Genomic DNA, 27,165 nt, shown 5'->3' on the forward strand with positions numbered 1-27,165 from the left:
CTTTAGTGTACATCTAGAAGTTGGTTTGTTTACAACTGAACATTTTAAGCCTACTATTTTGGGATTTGGAAGGAGGGGTGATGCTGAGAGTGTCGTCCTTTTGTTTGACTCTCACCTACTGCTTTTGCCAGGAGCAGTTGGTTTTCCTCTCTCCTTGCGTTTCTGTGGTATGAGCCCCATCTAGGGATTTGATGAATTAAGTCTGTTTTCCAGACTTCAGTTCCTGTTGGAGTACTTGCTCTTGTTAGAACTCCTCCACTTAGGCAATTAGGGGGTTACTCTGGAGATGGAGAGTTTTTTATCGGCCCTTTATGGGTAGTAAAGGAAAGCTAGGACTTAAATTAAGACTAAGCAACCTTTCGGAAAATCGCAAGATGTCGTCACTACATCTTGGGCTATAAAGTCTAGTTAACATGGGTTGTTTTGTGGCTCTTTGATATCTCAGCAAAAGAATTACTGGTAAATGCAAAAATAATTCAGTCAAGATCCACATGGATAGCTGGTTTTGTGCCCAAGGCCAGTGCATCACAAATAATAATTCTTGAAAAGTTTTTTTTTAAAAAAATACTTTCATTAAATGACAAATCATTGCCAATAATATGTATTTTTTAAAGGAGTTTAAACAAATCCAAATAGAATATCTTATGAGGGGTTGCTTGCAAACTAGGAAAACTGTTGTGGGTACCACACACATGCACACACGCACAACCCACACATGGACACACCACAACTAAGTGCACATAGCATCCTATTTGATACGTTAGAATAGAATGCTTCTTTCAAGCTGGATTGCAGGAGGAGGAGGAGACCTTGTGGGAAAGCCTTTATGCGTATTGTTTCTAGAAAAAGAGGTGCTGGAAATCACCATGAGCACCTCCCTCTTTCTCTTAGAATGGCAATGAAGAATTCTTTGTTGTTTTTTGGTGTGCTGATAGGCTCGCTCATATGTCTTACTAAACAACGGTATTGAAATCCAAACAAAGGGCAATCTAGGTCTGTGTTTCTTTTGGTTTGGCTTGTGTGTAGAAGATAAAGGCACAGGGACACACCTACAGCATCTGGGTCAGGCTGATCTTAACCCAAGAACACAGCCCTTTCATAAGTTTTATATGGAGGTGCATGTAATATGATTGGTATGTTTGATAAAACAGGCAGATGAAGTGGTGAAAATGTTGGTTAAGGCAGGCAGAACAAGTGAGAAAGTTGAAGTTTTAGGATCATCGGAGAGGACTGGCTTAATTTCGAGATCAAGAGACCATTAGTCTGACACCTTAATCAATGAGAGATGATTGGGATGCGTAGTTGTCTGCGCAGTGGAATCGAGTGTTTCTAGGCATTTTCGTAGACTTTATTTTTGTTTCCCTAGTATACACAGGAAAATAAGTGTATTTCCTTTTTTCTTTCTTAGTGTGGGTTGTGACTTTGCTGAACACCGTGGTTCTGGATTAATCATTATCATAGGATGTAATATACTGGAAACCCTGTTGAGCCTAAGATTAGCCACACTTCCTGTATCCTATAAAGCTTCAGGTAGAACAGGGATGGAGAAGATGTGGCTGTACTAACTCTCACCCTCCCTTGTCATTGGTTGTTTTAGCTACAGCTTATGGGGGTTTGAGTGCAGCAACATCCAAAGGCCCACAGGCATCCATCGCTGAAGTGTGGGCTTAGCAGGACTCGCTGTGTATGCCTTTAAGCTCAGACATCAGACTGATTTTAGCAGATGAGGTGTGGTCCCTCACAATTTGGATGAGCCTTCTAAACCCATGCCAACAGTAATCTCTTAAGTGCCATAGCAATTCTATTCAGCTGTACAGATGACGTTGACTTAAGAAGAGCTATGCTGGGTCAAACCAAAATCCCATCTAGTCCTCATTCTTGCTTCCCACAGTGACCAGCCAGACACTTCTGTGAAATCTATTAGCCATTGATAGGCTTCTTCTTCTTCTTCGCTGCAAATTGATTGATTAATTTATTGATTGATTTATCTGTTGATAGGCTGCTCAAGCACTTTGCAACTTCAGTTTTCGAGCATCTTGGAAGCCGAATGATTCAGAACCCAAATGCCGAAAACCCAGAAGTGAATGCTTCCATTTTCGAACGTGCCTCAGAAGTTGAACGGCTTCCGAGGCGTGTTTCTCCATTTTTCTCAATGGAAGTGAGAAATCCAAAACATCCATGACAAATGACCGACCAACCTCTGCTTTAAAACCTCCAATGAAGGAGAGTCCATCACCTCCCGAGGGAGTCTGTTCCACTGTTTCCTCTCACCAGGAGTGCCCTTCATAAAATACTGGCGGTTCTTCTCCCAAGTATGTAGGCTGCACCCCATCCTCATTTGACTCCTCAGCCAGACCCTACAAGGCAATGGGTCATTACGGTGCCTTGAATGCCCCTTGATAATGGCCATATGTGGTTTGCGTGTTTGTATTTCTGATCACTCTGATCTGTTGGTGTTCAGTACATGGGACAATTTGGCCAGTGTTTCAAGGAAAAATATTTTTTACAGTTAATGTATATTTTTAAATACATAAAGTAAGAGGTGCAAGAGATGCTATAGACCTCGCCCCTCCAATTTTGGTTTGTGGCTGGCAGTCCTAGCTTCTCTTACCTAAACAATTGCTGTTTTCAGAACAGCAAGATAAATTGGTGTGAAACATGAAATTCAGGAATTGTCAGTGTCTGGTAAGCTGAACTTTTAGTGTCCTCTGTTCTGGCACTCTTATTCCCATCATGCATCTAGATTCCAGCAAATCATTTACCTTCATATGTAACATTTTGTGCCATATTTCTTCATTCCCATAGGAGTATATTGATGCTCACCCTGAAACCATAATTTTGGATCCCCTTCCTGCTATCAGGACCCTGCTGGACAGATCAAAGTCTTATGAGCTTATTAAGCAAATAGAGACCTACATGCAAGGTAAGTCGCTAGCATTTTTCACTGGTTATTTGAGTGTGGAGGAGGGGGCTGGGATTGATACCTGGTTGGAAGGGTAGTCTTCATTCATTGATGGCTAAGTTCAATACTGACAAATCTAACTGCTCATCATTCAAATCTGGATCTATCAAGCCACACCGAACCTTTTTTTTTGTCTATTTACAACTTAAGACAGTGATTGTCTTCTCATGTCACCAGTAAAAAAATATTGCTATATTATTTGCTTTATTCTGTCTGTTTCCTACACAGCTCCAACCCTTATTTATACTAGCAATCTTAATACAGGTGTTGCACCTGTGTATAGGCCTTTGCCCTGAAGAAGCCCCAGAAAGCTCCTGTTACTACCACATTTGGTATGACATGGCACCAGAGACCTCTATCCTGAAGTAAACCATGCAGAGCAAGTCTGAGGAAGAAGGGTAGAAGTAGGGCTTTTTTTCATCCCCTACTTTTTTTCAGTACATCTCTGCCAATCAGATTGCTCAGTTACAAAGTGAACTCAACCGGCCACTGGATGGCCACTATGAGAACAGCAGGCACTTCTTATTTGGGGCAGATGAAGAGATTTCGGTAGCAAATAATTGAGTAATACTGCAGAAGCATCTTATCTAGCTTTGTGGAGTTGCTCATTGAACCTTCAGTGCTGGAAAATATTGTATCTTTAAGGGGCTATTCTCAAATTTTATAGATAGATATTTACACACACGCATGCTCAGAGTGTGTCAACCTTTACACTTTTTAATTTTTTTAAGGAAAGCATTTCACATTTTAATAGATGAATTGCTGTTCCATGATTTTGAGCTGCTACCTACATATTTATTGCATGGTTTTGCAAAATGGGGTGAAGTTTACCTGTTTGGCTACAAAAGTGTGGAGGGGATCTTTACAGTGGCCATTTTTCAAGTATGCTGGTGGTGTTAATTGTCTTAATTACTATGTATGTTTTTCTCAAGACGAGAGTTATTAGAAAGGGTTGAATGATTGGTTAGAGGTGAATGAAGCATGAAGTGATGAATCTGCTGAGGTTAGTGCTGCTTGAGTTGACATATTTCATTTCATTTTTGTTTTTTGTCTTGTACATGTAGCTGATTTAGCAATATGAGCTTTTTCGTACTCAGTGCAGTAGCAGCTTTCTTTGAAGTATGTCATCTTGTCCCATTACACTAATTTTATCTTTGCTCTTCAATGAGGCTGTGTTGCTAGCTATGCAAATGAGCTTATTGAACTTCCTAAATAAAGTGCATGCCTTTGGGGCAGGAAATTGAATACATATTAAGGTATTTTCATAAAGGTACTGTAAGAAAGTGTGCAGCTTGCAGGCAGGCAGGATTCTGTTCCAGTATCTCTACTAAAGGAAGCTTTTATGATCTGTGTTTACCTGAAAATCTGTTCAAGGTTGACTGTGCTTATAAAATGAATTTGTAAGTAGATTTTATTCTAGAGATTAACAGATTGCAATCCTCCTGAAAGGTTCTTTTTAATGGAAGTAGGCTAGCGTGTTGTAGTATCTTAAAGACTAACATGTGTATTGTGCCATAAGCTTTCATGGGCCAAAGCCCATTTATAATGTGTCTGATGAAGCAGGATCTGGCCTGCCAGTAAGTTCCATGTATATGTGTATATATATTCCATGTATATGTGTTCTGGGCTAACACCCCAGAGGACAGGATCACACTTCAAAACGACCTTGACAGATTAGAGAACTGGGCAAAAACAAACAAGATGAACTTTAACAGGGAGAAATGTAAAGTATTGCACTTGGGCAAAAAAAATGAGAGGCACAAATACAAGATGGGTGACACCTGGCTTGAGAGCAGCACATGTGAAAAGGATCTAGGAGTCTTGGTTGACCACAAACTTGACATGAGCCAACAGTGTGACGCGGCAGCTAAAAAAGCCAATGCAATTGTGGGCTGCATCAATAGGAGTATAGCATCTAGATCAAGGGAAGTAATAGTGCCACTGTATTCTGCTCTGGTCAGACCTCACCTGGAGTACTGTGTCCAGTTCTGGGCACCACAGTTCAAGAAAGACACTGACAAACTGGAACGTGTCCAGAGGAGGGCAACCAAAATGGTCAAAGCCCTGGAAACGATGCCTTATGAGGAACGGCTAAGGGAGCTGGGCATGTTTAGCCTGGAGAAGAGGAGGTTAAGGGGTGATATGATAGCCATGTTCAAATATATAAAAGGATGTCACATAGAGGAGGGAGAAAGGTTGTTTTCTGCTGCTCCAGAGAAGCGGAGACGGAGCAATGGCTCCAAACTACAAGAAAGAAGATTCCACCTAAACATTAGGAAGAACTTCCTGACAGTAAGAGCTGTTCGACAGTGGAATTTGCTGCCAAGGAGTGTGGTGGAGTCTCCTTCTTTGGAGGCCTTTAAGCAGAGGCTTGACAACCATATGTCAGGAGTGCTCTGATGGTGTTTCCTGCTTGGCAGGGGGTTGGACTCGATGGCCCTTGTGGTCTCTTCCAACTCTATGATTCTATGATTCTATGACCCCCTCTCTGGTTGTGTTCAGACAGACCATAAATTTCAAACTGCTTTTAACTGAATGGGGCTATTGGTCTACAGTGTTTTAACTCTTTCTGTTTTATCTATGTCAGGCACATCCAACTGGTAGATCGTGATCTGCTGGTAGATCACTGGATGTCTGGGTAGATTCCCCCCCAAAAGGGGGTAGATCACTGCCAGTTTTTTACTCTGTGAGTAGATCGCAGTCCCTTGGGAGTTGGCCACCCCTGATCTATGTTATATTGGGTGGTTTAAATGTATTATATCTTTTGATTTAAATAGTTGTTTTTTATTGTTTTAACTGTGAACTGCTCTGACAGCTCCTTTGGCCCTGAAAAAGATGATATATAAGATTACTTAAATTGAAAATGTGTGTGTTGCATTATAGCGAACGTTGGCCAAGTATGGCCACCAGGGCCAGTCCAAGACATCTTGCTGCCTGAGGCAAAGGACAAGATGGCGTCCCCCTCCATTACATTTACAAAAGCTAACCAAACTAACAGCTGAATCTGAGGGCAGCAGGGTAGCTTAGGGGGTGCAGGTCTTGTGACACACAGAGCTCTGTCTGCTTGCTGCCCCTCAGTATCTGCCCCTTGAGGTGACTGACCACTCATGATCTCACCTCTTCCTCTTAAAAAAATTTTAACAGCAACAAAAAAATGAGGAGGAAAAATACCCTTTATGGTAAACATTTCTTGTATAATGATCTTACGAAAGTGTGGTAGGGTTCAGTCCACTCTACGGCCAAAATTGATCAAGTGGGAGATTATACTTAAGCTTTGGAATGCTGCTACTTTAGGGACATGCTGCCACAAGAATTCTTTTCCTCCTGCCAAAACACGATCTAAAGAATTGTGCTGCCTGATTAAAGAGCTAAACCCTCGTAACTCCAGGGGTATTACTCAGTTCTTTTACATAATAGTATCCGGTACAATTTAAGATTCTTGCCTGACATCTCTTGAAAAACAAAATGACCTTCTACCAAACAGATATTAAACTAATACACCCCAGGTTTTTCACACCCACAACTAACATGCAACAAGGGACTAACATTTTAATTATTTGCAATGGAGGCCTGCTTTTGTTTCCCTCCTTCTCATTTAAAAAAGCCATTGAAGTTCCGTGGAACTTCAGAGTTCTCTAGAACAGTCTTAAAACAATTGCTCTTGTTCAGACATTTAGTTACAGTGAAGTGCCCGCTGTTTCTGTTTTATTTATTGTACTGTAGACACAAGAGGATTGTGAGGTCTGCGTTAAGTTGTGCCCTGTTATCCAAAAGAGGATTGCTTGCTTTATCACAGTTATGAATTGAGTATTTTCTTAGATAATCCTGTCACTGCCGTGGGCTATCAATAACTAGCACTCCTGTGCTAGGATTGTGTCGTGAAAAGCAAGTACAAGATGAATGGAATTACCCAGAGTGCCGTGTTCTACCTGTAGCTATTTTCACCCTGTTGATTAAATCCATTTTGGGGCTACATCTAAGAAAGAAAGAGCTGCTTCGTGATGCAAAGGGAAAACAGATTAAAGAATTCTTGCCTCCTGAATTGACCTCTTGTTCTCTCTTGCATGCTTCCCTTACCCACTCATCATTCGAGTGATTCGGGAAAGCACGATAAGAGCAACATTTTTTTTAATAATAATATTTCACGGCTGACTGAGAAATATCTAGCTACTTCTCTTTCTAAATTAATTGCAATGCCTTTCCTTCAACAAAGATCAGCACATTATTCACTTTGTGTCTGGGGCAACCCAGCCTGATGGGCAGAGTATTATTATTATTATTATTATTATTATTATTATTATTATTATTTGTGTGGATCTCGTTAAGTTAGGCTCTGCGAATGCTTCATTTTTGATAACGGCTGTTCTTTCTCTCTCTCTCTCTTTCTCTCTCTCATCGGGTTTCTTGACTGTTCTAAAGGCTCCTTTTATTTCTGATAACTAGGGCTGGTTCACCTGAATAAAAGCCACTGGAACAGTTTCTCCAAAATAATGGAACTAACAACCAAGTGTGCCTGTGGTCCGAAGAGACCCTGACCCTTTGACAAAGCAGAATCCCTTACCCAATTTCCCCATCTGGCTGCAAGCTCTCTGAACTATATTGAATACCAAATGCTGCCTTGGAGGTTTCCCCAACATTCAGGATTTTATCCGGGGTGGTGATGGTTGTCAGCAGCAGCAGTGTAATGGGCTCCTAAAAGGCTCTCGGGTATGCCTGTGGAGCACTTCATATTTCCAATTGGATCTTGGCATATGTTTCGGAGCAGAATACCAATTATACTACATCATCTAGCCCAGGTACACTTGACTGAGACTGCAAGCAGTTCTGCAAGGTCTTAAGCAGGTAGCAGAGTTAGCAAAGGGCTCTACCAGATATCCTTCTCCCCAGATGAAGTTAGGGTATTAAACCTGGGGGCGAGGGGGTTTCTATAGGCAAAGTGGTGCACCCTATTGCTGAGTTGCACTAGTGGCTCAATCCTCTACCGGCCACACCCCTAACACCCACATGTTAGGCATGGACATCTGCAGAGGGAAATCCTGCATGTGTAGGCTTCCCTGGGAGCTGGATGTGTGTAATTGTCTATTCCTGTAGGCATGGATGTCAGCACAGCCCTTGACTGCATAACTCCCTCTTTGTATGAAGGGGTCCAAAGAGAAAGCAGTAAAACAGCACCCCTACAGAATACTTTGTCTGAAGTAGCTACTCCATGGTAAAGCTGATTCTGCAAACTCAGTTTGGAAAATGCTATTATATTTGGGTTTGGTTTTTTTTTTAACCTCTTACTACCTGTAACTATTTGCTGCAAGGGAAAACTTGACTTTTGCAGCCTTGTAACATTCTGGGATTGCAGGGTTTGCAACACTGCAGGTAACCTGATTTCATAACGTTTCTAAACTGAGAACGCTCTCAACTTTTCAAGCTTTATAGGACTAAGTCTTTACTGGCTTGAGTGACCAAGAAAGGTCATGTTTGTTTCCAAAACAAAGCTGGTTTGTTTTTAGATTTGCTACTTATTCTGATTTATTTTCCAACTCCAAAAGTTTCCATAGGCACAACTCTAAAAGATGGTTGACTAGATAGTGTCAAGGCAGTTGTTTTCTGTAAATGTATGCCTCTTTATTTTTACCCCTTTCTCCTTCTTCCCCCTCTTGTTTCTTGTGATCCAGAAATAATACAGCAGAGGAGAAAGGGAAAATAGGCGTTGAAGTAAGGCTGTGATGCTGAGAAAGGTTCAGATTTCTTAAATGGTCAATTTTGTTATAGATGTGTAGGCTTCTTAGAACTACATGCATTTCATTTCTGAGCTCCTTCCCAAGGTAAAAGAAAAGGTGAAGACATACCTTCCTGCTGTCACTAAGTGTACACACTTTCATAGCGGCAGGCTTTGATTTAAACCAATTTTCACTATCTGAGCTATTTCCAACCATTTTCAGTCCTCCTCATTTTGATCTTGCAGGAAGCCAAAAGCATATGAGCTGGGTTTTCAAAGCACTCCATTGCGATTCATAATTAAGTGCCATTTTGGGGAAGAAAAAAAATCAATTATGGTGGTTTGCAGCAGGTTTTGACCTACCGAGTAACAAATAGCTTGAGCCTTTTCCAAAATACCAAAGGCAAATCCTCTTTACTCACTTTCCCCTCAAGAATAGGGATCGTGGCCCTCCAGATGATAGACTGCAGCCCTCATGAATCCCGGCTAGCATGGCACTGACAATGATAGCAATTATTGTCCGAACAACTTTTGGAGGACTAACAGTTGCCCATCCATTATCAAAAGGATGATCTACTATTCTTGTCCTGCTTCACATCTCCTGGGGTTATGTTCTGGTGTTGAAAACCAGTTGTGATAAGTGGCCCAAATCTAGACCACCTTCTTCTTCTTCTTCCTTCCTTCCTTCCTTCCTTCCTTCCTTCCTTCCTTCCTTTGAACAGAAAGAAACCCAGATGGCTGAATCAGATGATATTGTGCCACATTCTTGATCAGATGGCTAAAAAGCCAGGTGTGTGTGTGTGTTTGTGTGTGGTGGTGGTGGTGTTTTAAAGTCTGTCACATTCAGAGGTACTCCACTTGAAAAGACTTGCCCATCAAAAGAAGCCTTGGCAGCTTTGCACATTCAGTGGAATAAACACAGCCATGTTGTGGGAGAGACAGAAACAAACTTTTGAGCCTTTAATTTTTTGGGAATGTAAGCAGAAGGCAAGTTCCTTCTTCAGTGGGTATTGGCTGAAAAGGATGGCTTTCTCTTGCCTACTGGTATCCCTCCCATTTTCCGTATAGAAAGTGCTTATTCTTGTGAAGCAGAGCAAGAAAGAAAGATCGTCTCCTTCTAAAACTACTTTTTAAAGAAAATAGTAAGCAGTGTTGACCAACAGACAAACACATTTGCAGCAAATTCATTATTCATGGAGACTGAAGAAACAGGTGCTGGGGACAGGATGTTCTTTCAACAATGACAAAATAACTGCCTGGGAATAAATGCATCCTATTACATAGGATTGGGAGCAGCAGGGAGGGGAGAGCTGATCTCTCTTTTTCATTCCGAAACAAGCTTTCAGCAGAGACATGGCTTGGGGCTCTCACCTGATTAAAACACAACTGATAAATAAACTTAAGGATATTCTAGTCATTTAAAGCTGAATATATTTGCACATGAGTAAACAATTCCTAGGGTAAAAAACAAACAAACTACTTTTGTCTTGGGAGTAGGTCTACACATGTGAAGGGGCCATAGCTCTGTGACAGATCACAGACCAGGTTCAATTTCTCTCATCTCCAGTTAGAAGGACCAGGGAACAGATAATGGGAAGAACCTCTGCCTGGTTGTAGGCATGTTTGAAGGGGCGGGGGGACGGGACGACCTAGTGCATTGGGATGGTCAGTTCTCTGTTGACATTTTGTGGGTGACATTTTAAATGTAATTTCTCCCAGATGCATTCTGAATATAGGTAAAGGACCCCTGGGCGGTTAAGTCCAGTCAAAGCCGACTATGGGGTTGTGGCGCTTATCTCACTTTCAGGCCAATGGAGCCCGGTGTTTGTCCACAGACAGCTTTCTGGGTCATGTGGCCAGCATGACTAAACTGCTTCTGGCGCAGCAGGACACCGTGACGGAAACCAGAATGCACGGAAAGGAATTTCCACAAGACATCAAACAACCAGAAGTGCCCCCTTTGACAATCAGGTGGGGGTTGGGGAGTTGCTGTGAGGCTTTCTCTGAGATACTCATATTCCAAGCTGTTTATGTCTTTTTAAGTCAATAACAATACCTTAAACATGTTCAGAACTATCACGTAATATTATATTCAGAATGCATGGGACGCAGGTGGCGCTGTGGTCTAAACCACTGAGCCTCTTGGGCTTGCTGATCAGAAGGTCGGCGATTCGAATCCCCGTGACGGGGTGAACTCCCATTGCTCTGTCCCAGCTCCTGCCAGCCTAGCAATTTGAAAACACACCAGTGCAGGTAGATAAATAGGTACCACTGCGGTGGGAAGGTAAACGGCATTTCTTAACTACTAGGAGTAGGGTTATCTGCAGTGTCACCTGTTTTGTATAATGATCTCCCTTTGGAGGCACCAACTATTTTGGTGTTCCGCGGATGGCTAAAAACTCACCTATTTGCCCAGGTATTCCTGGGCCCCTGGTGTTTTAAAATGCTAGTTGTTGTTGTTTTTTTAATTAATGCTTGAATGTTATAGGATGTAATTCAAAACTTGGGAAACGCGTTCCCTTTGTTCCACTGCAGTATTACTGCACAGCAGCTGTTCAGTGTTTTCTTCTTTTCTTGGCAAGAAATTAGGTGCTGGTACTCATATGTTGATAAAAGTGCTGAAGGTGCCAGCACAAAATGGCTGCCACAAAAAGCAGAAAAAGTGGTGGCGGCACTCCATACCAGTGAGTGCTGTCACAAAAGAAACACTGCAGCTTTTACATGCTAATAACATAATTCTGGTCTCCACCCCCCCCCCGGGGGGGGGGTCCTTTGTATAAAATCAGGCCAGTTCTGGTGTTGAAATAAGAAAGGATAACACGAAAACATTTATGCAAATATTCAAGATACATTTGTATAGAAAAGGACCCCATTCTGGTAATTTGTGGTGATGCGTTAAGTTCTGTCTAGCCAAACTTTCTGAAAGCTAAATTTGAGCCTGTAAACAGCTGAAAGAAAAACAAACTGAAGTCTAGCAAGGGATACTAAATAACTCAGACAGAAAGGAAATAGATTGTCTAATAAATCAAAGCCTATTTTATACAAGCCATACTGGACTATGGTGAGAAGTGTCCAGATTGTTGAATTTAGCTGTGTTTCTTCTCTGAAAAGCAGCCAGAATGTCAGCTCTCTCTTTGATTTACCTTATATTGCAATTCAGAGTCTCTTGTTAGGACAACATAAATTCAGATGAATTCAGCTGTCAAGAAGCAAATTCCAGGTTTGCTGCTCTGCAATTTGAAGGAGGGGGTTAGGCCTGTTCCTGCCCATTGAGGGTCATCCCCCCTCCCAATATCTGAGGTGACTTCCTAACACACAAGTATCAAACTAAAATTCTGTACATAAGGTTCCTGATAGCTGTGCAGCTGGAGACTGGCATTTATGGATTAGTTTTACACTGGTCTCTATTATTTTTCTCTGCGCCTATCATTTACACCAAGGCAGCAAGTTAATAAAGTCCCCCATATATATATATATATATATATATATATATATATGGGTTAATAAACACCCATATATATATATATATATATATATATACACACACACACACACACATATATATATATTGGGTAGGAGAGCAGAAAATAATAATATATTTCACATCTGGCAATCAATGTGCCACTTTGGTTTCAGAAAGTACATGGGTAGAAGAGTCTAAAAAGCCTGGGACACAAATTTTCATAGCCCTCTAGCAGCTACGGTGCCTCATTTACCAGAAGTAATGTATTTAGCATTAATTCTGGAAGTGTATACTCAGTTCTGACTAGATTAAGCCTTCTGGTAAATAGCTGCTAGTGGGCCATGAAAATTTGTGTCCCAGGCTTTTTTGACGCGTCTGCCCATGTACTATCGGAAACCAAAGGGGCACATTGGTTGCCAGATGGGAATTCTTTTTCCAGCTCTCCTACCCCACTAATAGAATCAAGGCTTGGACCAGAGGTTGGTGATCTTAAAGTACTTCTACCAACGTCACGCCAACAAGGAAGAGAGGCTTCTCTGTTATAGCACCCTAGCTGGTACATCCTCCCCAACAAAGTACAACTGGCGCCACTGAACCTGTTAGCCTTTCAGTGCCATATCAAAGCTTTTTTTCTGTTTCTCTGGGCATCTTAGTTGTTTAGTCTGCCTTATTTATTTATACAAGTATTTCTATACCACCATCTCACATAAATTACCAAGGCAGTGTACAACAATATCTGCAATGCCAATAAAATATAAAATGCCCTTAAAGCAATATTAAAAAATTGTTTAAATGGCCAGCTAATCTTGAGAAGCAATGACAAACCTAGACAGCGTCTTAAAAAGCAGAGACATCACCTTGCCAACAAAGGTCCGTATAGTTAAAGCTATGGTTTTCCCAGTAGTGATGTATGGAAGTGAGAGCTGGACCATAAAGAAGGCTGATCGCCGAAGAATAGATGCTTTTGAATTATGGTGCTGGAGGAGACTCTTGAGAGTCCCATGGACTGCAGGAAGATCAAACCTATCCATTCTGAAGGAAATCAGCCCTGAGTGCTCACTGGAAGGACAGATTGTGAAGCTGAGGCACTAGTACTTTGGCCACCTCATGAGAAGAGAAGACTCCCTGGAGAAGACCCTGATGTTGGGAAAGATGGAGGGCACACTAGGAGAAGGGGACGACAGAGGACGAGATGGTTGGACAGTGTTCTCAAAGCTACCAGCATGAGTTTGACCAAACTGCAGGAGGCAGTGGAAGACAGGAGTGCCTGGTGTGCTCTGGTCCATGGGGTCACGAAGAGTCGGACAAGACTAAACAACAATCCTGAGAAATTTGAACTGAACAGACCTGTCAGCATAAAGACACCTTGAAAGTCAAAGGCAAGGATGCCTACCAAATCTCTGCTGGAAGAGTGTTCCATACATAGCATACAACTGGCAACACTAAATACCTGACTTCTGGTTGAGGCCAGTTGGGTATCTGTAATTTGGGGGACTACTAACGGAGCTCCCCTGGATGATTTCAGTGATCAGTCTAGGATATAAGGGCTCAGTCAATCCTTAAGGTATCCTGGGCCCAAATTGTTCAGGGCTTTGTATATCAACACAGGAGCTTTGACTCTTGATGGCTAGCGTACGGGTAGCCGTTAAGAGATGTTTTAGCAAAGGTTTCACCTGCTGTAGGCCACCTGTAGAATCCCATTCACCATAGGTATTACTCCTCAAAGACCAGTGACTTCATTACTCAGAAAAAGTGTTGAGAAATTTTCTTCTGGGAAGCATTCCGAGTGCAAACTGCTATTTGTGGCAGCAACAGTCTTTCTTGAGCAGACTGTGAATAATGTCAGGACTGTGCATATGTGTATGTGTGTTGCCTTTAAAGGAAGCCTCTCAGCTTGTAGCAGGTATTGTACTGTCCCTTGAGTTCATTGTTGGACTGAGGGCAGTGGTTGAAAGGGGCTTTTTGTTAACATCCTTTCATGAAAGGGGTTGCTTGTTTCCCTTCAGTGGAATTCAAGCTGCTGCTCTTCTAGTCTGACCTCTTCCCAGTGTGCTGCTCTGCTGGGAAATGCTGCCCTCCAAAGGTGCAAATTAGGTTTGTGTGTGTGTGTGTGTGTGTGTGTGTGTATACCTCTCCAAGATGGGCACCGATGTAACCACCACCAGCAGAACCGAAAAAGAATTGGCTTCATGAAATTACCATATGTTTGATAGCAGCTGAAGCAATTCCAGGCTGTTCCACATAGACATCACCTACTGGGTTTGTGATGGTGTTGAGTGTGTGGCCTTTAATGTGTGGTTTTTTTAATTGATGTTAACATAGATGCCAACCGCAGTGCATAGCTGGTAGTTCAAAGCTGCCAAGAAAACGCTTTGCATGTTGGCTGTTGCTATGCAGTAGTGACGCAACGTTTTGTTGCGATGGCGGTTTAGAAAGAGACCGTTTCCCACTTTAGTTAAGTATTGTCACCCACAGAGACTTTTATGGTATAGATAACTATGCCTGGACTATCTTCATTCTCTCTAGAGGGGCAGCCCCTGTTTCTGAGGTTAGGGGGCAGGGATTGGCCTGGTTAGTGCTCCTGGCCCCAGTGAAAGAAGCATGTTCCTTACAGCAGGGCTGCAGAAATTTGTGAATCTAGCTGTGGCAAAGATCGACCTGCCATAGAGACAGTGGAGATGGGAAATAAAGCAGCACTAGTTTTTCCGGGACGCAGGTGGCGCTGTGGGTTAAAGCCTCAGCGCCTAGGACTTGCCGATCGAAAGGTTGGCGGTTCGAATCCCTGCGGCGGGGTGCGCTCCCGCTGCTCGGTCCCAGCGCTTGCCAACCTAGCAGTTCGAAAGCACCTCCGGGTGCAAGTAGATAAATAGGGACCGCTTACCAGCGGGAAGGTAAACGGCGTTTCTGTGTGCGGCTCTGGCTCGCCAGAGCAGCGATGTCACGCTGGCCACGTGACCCGGAAGTGTCTCCGGACAGCGCTGGCCCCTGGCCTCTTAAGTGAGATAGGCGCACAACCCCAGAGTCTGTCAAGACTGGCCCGTACGGGCAGGGGTACCTTTACCTTTTACCTAGCATTTGTTTGCTGCTCTTTGCAGAAAGGCCAACCACACCAGTCCCTTTCAGGCACTTACAAAATCGTTCTTTGGGTCACAGTTTCTCTTTCATCCTTCCACAAGAAGCGGTTTAACAGCGGTGTGCTGGAATACCTCTAGAACCATAGTGTTCGGTGTGACTTTTGTTGCCACGTTGATTTGACTTCTCAAAATGCTAACACAACAGGGCGCGTTCCACAGCGTGATAACACTAGCTTTAATACGTCTTGCCAGCAGTAGAAAGGCAGGTAACTGCATTCCCACCATAACATACAAACATTATGCACCACTGACTCTTTGTTGTTGTTGTTTTAAAAAATCTTGCTTATACTGTCAAAGGGTCTCAAGAATTGTGCCATGTTAGAGAATTGGATGTATTTGTTGTGTTTTCCACAAGAGAGAGATGTAAGCACACAAGGTTTCCATTAACGGGACCTACCCGCTACTCAGCAAAATAAAACAACAAACCTTATTTTTGCATTTGCAACGGTAAACTGATATAACAAAGGGTATCCTCTTAATCCTCTAGTTCTGATTTTGCAGGTAAAATGTTCTGCCACTGAAACAAGAATTGACCTGTACATTGTGGGCGCTTCTCACAGCTGTTTATTGTGGACTCAGTACTTGTGCATGCAATGCACACATGTCTTTTGCAGTGTCCACACAAAGACACACAAATAAATGAGGTTTGTGCAGGGGTGAATATGGGGTAGCATTTTTTCGAGGACAACTTGTGTGGATGCTGTGAAAAGACATGAATGCATAAACAGCAGCAAGTCCACAATAAACTGTGCAGAGCTGCCCTGAATAAGTCAGGATTTTTTTTCACCCTTCTCTCTTTAAAAGAAAATTCCCTCTGATTTAGTTCTGCTGTTGAAATAGAATCTGCCTTCCAATGGTGCAAGCCTAGATGTGTACACTCAGAAGTAAGTACCAGCACTGGACTGAATACTAGGTCTCAAGAGATTGGGGCATACAATTTGTCTCCTCTTTTCCTAATTGAGGACCACAGTGAAGTTTGTGTGGCTGCAAGTTTACATGGGCAAAAGACGTTTACACTTCATAAATTAACCTACAGGCTTCACTGCCAGTGGAGATGGGTGACTTCCTCTCAGCTCACATCAGATTTGATTGGAAAATAAAAAAATGACTTGGCTTCTTTTCCGAAACCAATCCGGAAGTCATTCCTTCCTCCCATTCACACACTGACTCCCTCCCTGTTTCCCTTTTAAATGAGACTCACACAGCTGGCATTTTTGGTCACAGAAAGAGGGGGAACAAACTTCTCCCTGCCTCTCCCCTTCAGTGTGCTGGTTGCATGCCAGGAAGAACAACCCCAGTGGCCCTTGGGAGATGTAGTTTCCCCAACAGATATTGAAATCTAAGTAGCCCTTTGAGGAGCAAGCTTACATTTGCCAAACATCTGCTTATAAGCTTCATGAGGCATCTGGCTGGCCAACTGTTGGAGATAAATGCTGTGACCAGATGGATTTTTGCCTGATATAGCTGTGTCCTTACATTACAGTGGTGCCTCGCAAGACGAACGCCTCGCAAAACGAAAAACTCGCAAGACGAAAGAGTTTTCCGTTTTTGAGTCGTTCCGCAAGACGAATTTCCCTATGGGCTTGCTTCGCAAGAAGAAAGCCCATAGGGAAATCTCTGGGGACCTCTTTTAAATGCTGGCGGTGGGGAGCAAAGCCTTTCGCCCCCCTCCGGCCTTCAGAAGAGGTCCAGGAAGGCCGGCGGGGGCCAAAAGGCTTTGCTCCCCACCGCCAGCATTTTAAAAGCGGTCCGGGATAGCAGGGAAGCGCTGCGCTTTCCCGCTATCCCGGACCGCTTTTAAAATGCTGGCCGTCGGGAGCAAAGACTTTCGCCCACCGTCGGCCTTCCTGGACCTCTTCTGAAGGCTGGCGGGGGGCAAAAGTCTTTGCTCCCCCCCGCCTGCCTTCCCGGGATAGCGGAGAAGCGCAGCGCGTTTCTCTGCTATCCCGGACGGCTTTTGAAGGCAGGCGGGGGGGGGGGGGGGAGCAAAGACTTTCGCCCACCGCCTGCCTTCAGAAGACCTCCGCTGTCCCGGGGGCTTTTAAAATGCTGGGGGTCGGCAGCAAAGCCCTCCTGTCCCCGGAGCTTGCGGGGCGGGAGGTGGGGAGAAGGGCTTTTCTTCCCACCGCCAGCCTTCAGAACAGCCTTCTGAAGGCTGGCGGTGGGAAGAAAAGCCCTTGTCCCCCCCCCCCCCAGCCTTCAGAAGTGGTCGGGGGACAGACTGTCCCCGGACCTGGTCTGAAGGCGGTTTCCATAGGAACGCATTGATTGATTTTCAATGCATTCCTATGGGAAACCGTGCTTCGCAAGACGACAAACTCGCAAGAAGAAAAAACTTGCGGAACGAATTAATTTCGTCTTGCGAGGCACCACTGTATTAGAGTCCTTACATTGCCCTTACATCCCATCCCACCCACCCATAACTATTTTATTTATTACATTTATATTTCCCCATTATCTTCTAAGGATCTCAAGGTCGTGTCTATGGTTCTCCTCCTCCCTGTTTCATCCTCTCAATCAACCCTGTGTGGTAGGTTAGGCTAAGAGATGGTGACTGGCCCAAGGTCACCCAGTGAGTTTCATGGCTGAGTGAGGATTCGAACCCTGCTCTGTAAGATCCTAGTCCAACACTCTAACCTTTACACCACATTGACTCTATATTCTTGGTAGATGTTTGTTCTTCTTAATCTGTTCTTTGTCGCAGCGTCCCTTGTAACTTGATTTTTTTTCTTACAGCAGTAAATATTTTGTTGGTGTTTCATGTAATCTTGGGCATGTAGAATCTTTTGAATTTAGAAAATGATTTTAAGTTTCCTTATACCTTCCAAGGGAATTGTGTGTTGAAACAGTTCTAAACAGGCTGGTTTTATTCTTGCTATAAAAAGAAAGAGGGGAACTGAGTTTTCCTCCACCTCTGCGTCAGGTGGACTACCAGTCTACCAACGCTGAATTGAGCCAGTGCTGTTAACAGGGCAGTTGTTTCATTGCAGCACAGAAATAATGGCCTGTTCTTACGCAGTGGTCTGTTCTTATGCTGGCCACTCCGTGCTGCCCAGTCCTAACCTGCCAATGAACATTAGTTACTGTTTTTATTCTTCTGTTGGTTATCACCCGTGGAAACCATTTGCTTTGCTGAGAAACCACAGCAGCTACCTAACGCTGGTATGCAGCTAAGATTTCTCGATATAGCCTTCATGGAGAGGAGGGGGTTGGACCAGTAGTTGTTTACTCGAGCCTTGGATTAGTATGACATAACTGGGTCTCAAATCTATTTTGTTCGTGGGAGATGAGATGAAACAGTGAAATCTGCTATTAAGTGCTTCTTGCTCCATACTGACTCTCTCGTTTCCCCAAAGCCAGTAGCTTTCTCTGTATGATAAAAGGGCCTAGGCAGAGGAGGTGAGATGCTTTCACAGGCAAGCTGCAGATAAAGGTGGCACTAATAGGGAGCTGCAGACAAGCGTATTTCTGCCTTTAGGTTAGCTGCCACCATCTCAAAACTTATTAAATGCTCTAAGGAATGGGGGGAATTCCATCATGTACTGAGTAATTAAGGCAAACTTCTGCCTTCACATACCAGGAAACTATGAAATCTCTGTAATTATTTCAGTTTGGAAGGAGATGCACTTTGTTCATGCTTTACGTTATCTGTTCTAAACCTTAGACTTGGCTTTAAATGTGTGCAGGTTGTGGGTCACAGCCTTATCAATTCACTGAAATGCATACCTGGCTAGTTCCCTTGGAGGCTGTGAGGCCAGATGTCCTTAAACACAGTTACTCAAGTTTCATAGGGATGTTTTCGGGCTTGTTCGTTTACTAAATCTCTCTTGATGTTGAATGTAATTGACTAGTGTCATGGTAGGCTTTCACTTTGATTCAAAACAGCATTTGAGAAGGAAGAGCCTGTTCACTGGAAGAGGGTGGCGTCTGCTGGGTTCCCCATTTGCAGTATCAGCTGCCCTTTTAAGTTCACCAAAGGTCAAAAGTGAACTAGTTCTGGGGAATTCAGAATGCCTCCTGTTTAATCCCCCTTTTCTCTCTCCTGTGCCTCTGATCTCATTTACCTCTTCCTTGAGTCACAGGTTGGTAACCTGTAGCCATTGGGCCTTGTGCAGCTCCAACCTTATTTTATGTAGTTCCCAGTGCCTGAAGCTGCCATTATCTTCCATCCCATTAGTGTTCCTTCCTACCTACTCATTCACTTCCCTTTCTTGCCACTCATTTGTGTGTGTGTGTGTAGCACACTAAAGCCAGATGTGCTTTCGAAAACAGTAGGTGTGTTGTACACACACACACAATCCTCTACATACTTATACAATAACAACACCATTAAATGCAGTAGGTTTGTTTCTGTGTAGGACTAGGAATTCTAATCTGAAGTAGCTGTGATTATCTTGAACCCAGAACACTTTTGTTTACCAACCTTCAACAAGATTTGTCCCTACAGGAATGTGGACCTTGACCGGGACAAAAGTTTGTGTTACCCCCATGTGCCCTTACGTCTTCCACTATATTGCGGTCATATTTCATTTCCGCTTCAAGGTTCACTTTTGAATCTTTTGTGATTCCCCTGAGCATTGTTCAAAAGATGGTGGCATGCTTTGAAACAGCACCATGTCTGGGAGTTAATGTGACGGGTATGTAAGTAAGTATTGCCCTTTTTCCCTCTGCCCTTTTTGTGAGTAGGCTGTGTCCTCCAAGGAAAAGTTTCCCTGACCCTCAGTGCACCTGTGCTTGAGATCACTGGCGAGTAGGACACTCTTGGCAGCAGCACAGAATGAATGCTGAAAATAGGTGATGGTATCGTACATACAAAACAAATCTTCTGTAGGGTTTTTCCCATTTGAGTTTCCGTGGAAGACAAGCTGAGGGAACAAAGGTGGAACTAGACTTCTCTTTGAATTTACATGGCTGGCACCAATAGATATTTGTGAGCTTTAGACATGTGGATGGGGACTCAATCAAGCCCAGAAAGAGTCCCTTGTATCTTGGTTAAATCAGGTGCAAGTCCTTAATTGAAGTTAAGGAACTTTCTTCTGCCCAGGAACTTAAAAGTATTGCAGTCCTGTCACTTTCAAATGCTGGTGCCTGTTTCATCATGGCAAGGAGAAGGAAGCTTTGAAGCCGGGAGAACTTAATTTTGTTTGGAAGGTGTTATTTTTAGATCCAAGGCGACCTCAAAACATCAGTTTGTCTGTCATCCTCCCTTTCTTACAAGTTGTTTGCCTGCTACAGTGCATTCCAATAAAATAATGGCTTAACGGCAGGGATGGCGAACCTGTGATACTACAGATGTTGTCCTATTAGCACCCAGCCAGCATGGGCAATGGGCCAATTGTATATGCTTATGCAAGTTAGACTAGCATATACAGCTGGATTCATGCGCTTCAATCTGAATTGAAACTTAGTTCACAGGTTAAGAACAAGAATTGGTAGCGTTACTTTATGCTTCTGCAAACTTCAATAAATCATGTACGGCCCCTAATTTAATTTATTCTTGCTTCACAAGGAATGGATATGGATGTTAAGAAGCAGGGCAGCCTTAGAGTCAAGAGGTGAATAGGAAGGCAGGGAAGCTGTCACTCATTCCCCACCTCCAAGCAGGAGAGAAGTGCTGCCACATCGTCTTCCCCTGGCTGCACCACTTAAAATTAGGTGTACAGCCTGGTCTAGGTGGGACTGCTCCCCCTAGAAGAAGCAGATGCCTACTTAGGGTGGTACTCCTAGATCCAGGACTGTCACTTAATGCCTTGGTGGCCCAGAATGCCTTTTACCAACTTTGGCTGGTTTGCCTTTCCTGAACAGGGGTAGCCCAGCCACTGACCCATGTTCTAGTAACCTCAGTTTCTATCACTGTAATGATATGGCAGTGGCTGTCTCACTAGCTGCTTCTGGGTCAGATGCAAAGTGGCAATGCTTATCTTTAAAACCATAAACAGCCTGGGACCTAAACAAATGAAAGGAGCACCTGCCCCAGTCTTATTCTGCCCATGCACGAGGAGGTGTCTCTGTTCTCTGTGCCTCCATGGCAATAGATAGCCTGCTTTGTATTTTTAGTTGTTCTTTCTGTTTTGATGTATTGAATGAGTTTGTATATTATGGTGTGCTTTGTGATTGCGTGTATTTTTACTATGTACAGTGGTGCCCCGCAAGACGAATGCCTCGCAAGACGAAAAACCCGCTAGACGAAAGGGTTTTCCGTTTTTCGAGGCGCTTCGCAAGACGAATTTCCCTATGGGCTTGCTTCGCAAGACAAAAACGTCTTGCGAGTCTTGCGATTTTTTTCGCTTTTTCTCTCCCTTTTTCTAAGCCGCTAAGCCGCTAATAGCTGCTTTGCCGCTAAGCCGCTAATAGCCGCTAAGCTGCTAATAGAGCTAATCCGCTAAGCCGCTAATAGGGTTGCTTCGCAAGACGAAAAAACCGCAAGACGAAGAGACTCACGGAACGGATTCTTTTCGTCTTGCGAGGCACCACTGTATCTGTATCCCGCTTCGGGGCGAAGGGTAGGCAAAAAGTAGCCGTAAGTTAATAAGATAAATAAATAGAACTGCACTTTCCCTTTTCTGGAAGGGAGTGTCAGTCTGAAGGGTGTGACTCACAAATGTGCCAGTCCCATATCTGAAAATAAACTTCAAATAAATTTCAAATACCTTGTAGAAGACTGCTTTCAGCTGGTTGTATGGGCCACAATTTTCTCTATCCACATTTCAGACATCATAATGATGCTCAAGGATTCCCTCCCATATTTCAAAGGGAAAGCCAAAAATAGACCTCCTCTGAATAACTAAAAGAAGCAAAACTTCCAGAGGAGTAACAGTGTTAGTCTACTGCAGCAAAAACAATAGCCGTGTTTGTATATCATGTTAAACCCAAGGATAGGGAACATTTCTGGCCAACTTTGGCAGGTGTGGTGGTCAACGCAAGCGTCAAATCACTTTGCATAATTGCGATGTCAGATGATCAATAGGTGGGTTGTCCTGCTCACCTGTCAGCTTGCCACAGTGCTTCCCAATTGCCCAATAGGCAGTTGCCACCCAGTGCCAGGTTTACATACGGGCTGAGTGGGCTGCAGCCCAAAGACTCAGACTCTGGAGGGGCCTTGGCCTCTTGCCTGGTTTTATTTTATTTTAAAAAGGCAGATTTTACTCTCTAGGCCCAGTTGCTAAGTAACATTAAGCACATGATGTATGAGTCTGTTTAGTAAAGTTCATGGAGGCTTTAAAGCTACTTGGATTCAAATGATAAAGTCAGCTATTAAGCAATGCAAGTGTTCAGAACACTGGACAAAGGTCCATTGGACTATTAGCACTGCAATGGACCTTTTGCCATTTTGAAGCAAGCATTCAAAAACCCAGCCTGGTTCTGCTCAAATAATTTATTCTACTCCATCAAAGTCAGTGGAGAAATCTACCCAGTCTACTGCTTTGTGTGCAGACTTTTCTCTAACCAACCTCAACTATAAGCTCTATCTTCTACTGGATTTGATGATTGGCACCACGCTTATCTTGTTCAAACCCATGGAAATTCTAAAAATCATATGGACTCCATGTTAACAAACTTAACAAGAAAGCTTGTGATGAAACTGAAAAAGGAGAGACTAGATGACAGGGTGAAAAGGTTCTGCAGAAAATGGAAGAATTTGAATTCATTTTCATGCTTCACCTTTGGAGGCATTTGCTAGACCAGTCTCATAGGGTTAGCAAGTCACTCCAAAGTTTGCAAAATGGGCACATGTGCAGATATTTACAGCTCACTATTGCAGTCTGTATCAAACATTCAGGCTAATTTTGATGAAATCGAACAGCAAGCAAAATTTACTCTACCAGATGTAGAGTATGAATCTGTGAAAAGAAGGCAGTGAGTACTGGGGCGGGGGGGAAATGATGAGACAGCACCCGAAGCCTTAGGCCAGTGATGGCCAAACTTGGCCCCCCAAACTTGGCCCTGTTTTGGGACTACAGTTCCCATCATCCCTGACCACTGGTCCTATTAGTTAGGGATGATGGGAGTTGTAGTCCAAAAAACAGCTGGAGGGCCAAGTTTGGCTATCACTGCCTTAGACAAGCTTTCTCTAAGAGACATGTTTAGGGTAAATTCATTTATCCCTGTCATGGATGGCCTTGAAGTCAACCTAGACAGAACAGCAACAGTGTATAGGAGTGCAGCTGGCAATTTTCCATTTTTGGTGAACCTGCAAACAGCCAAGGAACAGATTCACAATGGTGTTGAGATGCTGGTGCAAGAGTATCCAAAGGATGTTGAGGTTAGTCTAGTCCATGATCTCTTGCACTTCCACCTGTACGTTAAACAAGCTCACCACCAAGATATGTATCAAATAATATTCCTGGAGAAAATTTGGACAGCTTTTCCCAATATGGAAACAATTTTCAGATTGTTCCTCTGTTTAATGGTCACAAACTGTACTGGCAAAAGATCATTTTCTAGACTAAGAAGGATAAAGAATGATTTACGGTCAACAATGTCCTGAGATTGGTTGTCTGATCTAAGCATGCTCTGCATAGAAAATGATGAACTGAGACTTGCTGATTTTAATGATATAATTGATACGTTTGCATCCAAAATAACTTGAAAGAAACTGTTCCGACTTTGTATGTAGTGTAATGTTACAGCATAGCTATGATTCCCCTATGAATGTTCTGTGTGAATGTTTTTATTACTTCCATACTTTTGTAAACTTATTAAAGATTATAAATTTATTCTTAAAAATAGGCTTTTTATCAGTGCTAAAATTTCAGCAATCTTCTAGTTTCATTGCATAGATAAAGAAGAGAACAAGATTTTGTTTCTCATGATCATATGCTATTAAGTTTGGGCCTCCCAAGCTATCCTAGCTTAGGACGTCCAGTTGCTTTAATCTGGGCCTGCTGCCACCTCTGCATTAAACCATAGTCAGTGGTTAAATGTGAGTGAGAAGCATATTGGTGCTCACTGCCCAAATGTCCCCACTTTGCTCTTCTGCATTTTTGCTGAGCTGGGAGCAACAAGCAGCTAGCTTTTGGCTTGTTGTGTTGTCCAAACTTGTGCTCGTGGTTTGATTCCTCAAAACAAACCACAAATGGTAAGCCAAGAACAAATGTTGTGCATTTGCGTTGCCCATAGTTAAACGTTATAGTCTGACATGATGTGCAGGGCAGTCCACTTTGTTCTGCAGTACCTTAAAGACTAACAAATCTATTGTGTCATAAGGTTTTATGGACTAGATGCATGAAGTGAGCTCCTCCAGATTTCAGGCATAAGGGGAAAGGGAAGAGAATGTTGTAAATATTGGGTTCAAAACTGTTCCTTAGAAAGCCAGTACTGGCACAAATTGAACAATGCGGACAGACTGCTTCAATCTACTGTCTCTGTTCCCTCCCCACTTGTTTTTCAGATGAAAGGATCTGTTCTCCACCATTTATGGAGTTGACAAGTGCTTGTGGAGGTGACACGTTGCAGCAAATAGAGAAGAATGGAATTGCATTCCCATTCAGTACGTCAACAGGCTTTGCATTTCACCTAATAATAGGCAACTAGAGTATTATCCCCTGAAATGTATTCTGATAATCAGCACATCTCAGAAAAGAAGGTTGAAAACAGTACTTGGCTGTGGCCCTCGGAACGTTGTCCAGAATAGAATGTGGCCCCTAGGTTGGAAAATGTTCCCCCACCCCTAGACTAACGTGTGTGTCTTTGATTTACTGTGTGTGCTGGACACTACATAGTATGCAGGAAAGCTCTCACCAAGCATCACAGTGTGGTGCAACAGATTTCCCCAATGTTTGATTCTTTCCGGATTGTATGGAATGATTTTCCAGGGTCATTGTGAAAGACTCGGGTCCCTGATTATATTGGTGGCATTGAGAGAACGGTATTCCAAAACTGTGGTAGCCACCATAGAGAAAACTGTGGCCACTCATCTTACAAACCATGTGGGTGGACACACCAGGAGGGCCCACAAAGCTGATCTTAACATGTGGTCAGGTTGGGGCAGGCTGCAGGCAGACAAACAAAAAAATTGGGCCCAGTCCACTTAGTGCTTTAAAGGTTAAAACCATCCCTTTGCATTAGGCCCCAAAATGTACTAGCACAGCTGACCCTCTTGCCCCCAGCAGGGCTCTGGTAGTCACAGTGAAGAGTGTTTTGGTTATGTTCTACCCTATTTACTCAAAGTTAGCATTTCTCCTTTTTCGTTCATGTAGTCTGTAAGACAAGAGTGGCCCATGGAACCAACTCGCATGAGGTGAGTATTTATCTCCCATCTTCTGCCTGATGAAAAATTAAAAAGTGCCTTTGTTGGGAGTCCTAGTAGAAAAGGAGGAGAGAAACTGCCCCCGTTGGTAGTTTTGTTTATATATCTGACGGAGAAGTAGGGAAGGTTCTTCTCTTTTTTTAAAAAAAAATTCAGAAGTCATTGATAATTGTCTCATAACTCATACTGGGCATCACAGTTAACTGTTTTCTCATTCTGCAAGCCAAATTAATAAACACTTAATACCCAGTTAATGAAATACTATTATTGAAGTGTTCTTCTCCAAATTAACATTAGAGAGTTCCTAATTCTATTTAGTGTGGGACGCAGGTGGCGCTGTGGGTTAAAGCCTCAGCGCCTAGGACTTGCCGATCGAAAGGTCGGCGGTTCGAATCCCTGCGGCGGGGTGCGCTCCCGCTGCTCGGTCCCAGCGCCTGCCAACCTAGCAGTTCGAAAGCACCTCCGGGTGCAAGTAGATAAATAGGGACCGCTTACCAGCGGGAAGGTAAACGGCGTTTCCGTGTGTGGCTCTGGCTCGCCAGAGCAGCGATGTCACGCTGGCCACGTGACCCGGAAGTGTCTCCGGACAGCGCTGGCCCCTGGCCTCTTAAGTGAGATGGGCGCACAACCCCAGAGTCTGTCAAGACTGGCCCGTACGGGCAGGGGTACCTTTACCTTTACCTAATTCTATTTAGTACAGAGACATTTTTAAAAATTCCAGCCACTAAATGTCAGCCCTTTACCTTTAGCTACCTGGAAGGTATTCGGCCTCTGCATTGACAGGCAGGCATTGTAAAAAGAGAGCTTCATCCCTGTACAGCAACTGATAGGAATGCCTCTTTAGGTCCCCATGTTATCCACATGCAGCACACACTGATAAAAGGATGCTCTTCGTTGCTCTTGGGTTACCTGATGGAAAAGTATGGAATAAAGCTTAAGAAGACATTAATTAAATTCTAAACCCAAATCTTCAGCAAAGCAGTGGAACCGACTTCAGAGATGCAGTGGGCTGGCTGTTGGTTTGCTTTCAAAGAGTTTTCATGTTAAATTATACTTCATACTTTTAAAGTACAGCTCCTCAGGGTCCCTTGCAACTCTGCGATTCTATGATTCCATGATTCTAAAGTTAGCGCAGCAGGTGAGAAGCTAGCTGTCAGGTTGAATAGGCAGGGGCAGCAAAGAGTCCCCAACTGCTCAGTACAAAAGAAGTCATAACAGCAGCTCAACAGAAGTCACACAGTCCCTGCCCAGAAAGCTGCATACGGACCATTGGTTCATTGCTGTGTCATGCAAAACTGCTAAAATGAAAGGTTTTATTGTCAGTCCATGCTTCTTCCTTCAAGGTTTAAAATGTTATTTTTGCTTGTCTGAGATCTCCGATAAGGAACTTTGGTTTCTTTCAGTCTCCTTCCCACCCCCCACCCCAAAACCAAACATTGCATAAAATAATTCAGAAAGCTTTTTTCCGCATTGACTCATCTGAATACTAAACGTAAAGGCAGCCAAAGTGGGCTCTTCATCCACTTGGCAATTTGCATGACGAACACACCCAAGGTGCAAGGTAGAAGCCACACCTTCTCCAGACTTATAATAATAATAATAATAATAATAATAATAATAATAATAATAATAATTTATTATTTATTA

The 27,165-nt window shown here is 43.3% G+C and overlaps 1 protein-coding gene across 1 annotated transcript in view; it reads left to right on the top strand.

The window, feature by feature from the left end:
* Positions 1-27,165, top strand: part of ITPK1 (inositol-tetrakisphosphate 1-kinase) — a 125,471-nt gene that overhangs the window by 86,131 nt on the left and 12,175 nt on the right. The window contains exons 4-6 of the mRNA XM_079949247.1: positions 2,806-2,923; positions 24,661-24,759; positions 25,469-25,509. Of these exons, the coding sequence (XP_079805373.1) occupies positions 2,806-2,923; positions 24,661-24,759; positions 25,469-25,509 (258 nt within the window). The remainder of the gene's footprint in view (positions 1-2,805; positions 2,924-24,660; positions 24,760-25,468; positions 25,510-27,165) is intronic.

The sequence above is a fragment of the Podarcis cretensis genome, assembly GCF_951804945.1.
Source record: "Podarcis cretensis genome assembly, chromosome: 1".
Classification (NCBI taxonomy): Eukaryota; Metazoa; Chordata; class Lepidosauria; order Squamata; family Lacertidae; genus Podarcis; species Podarcis cretensis.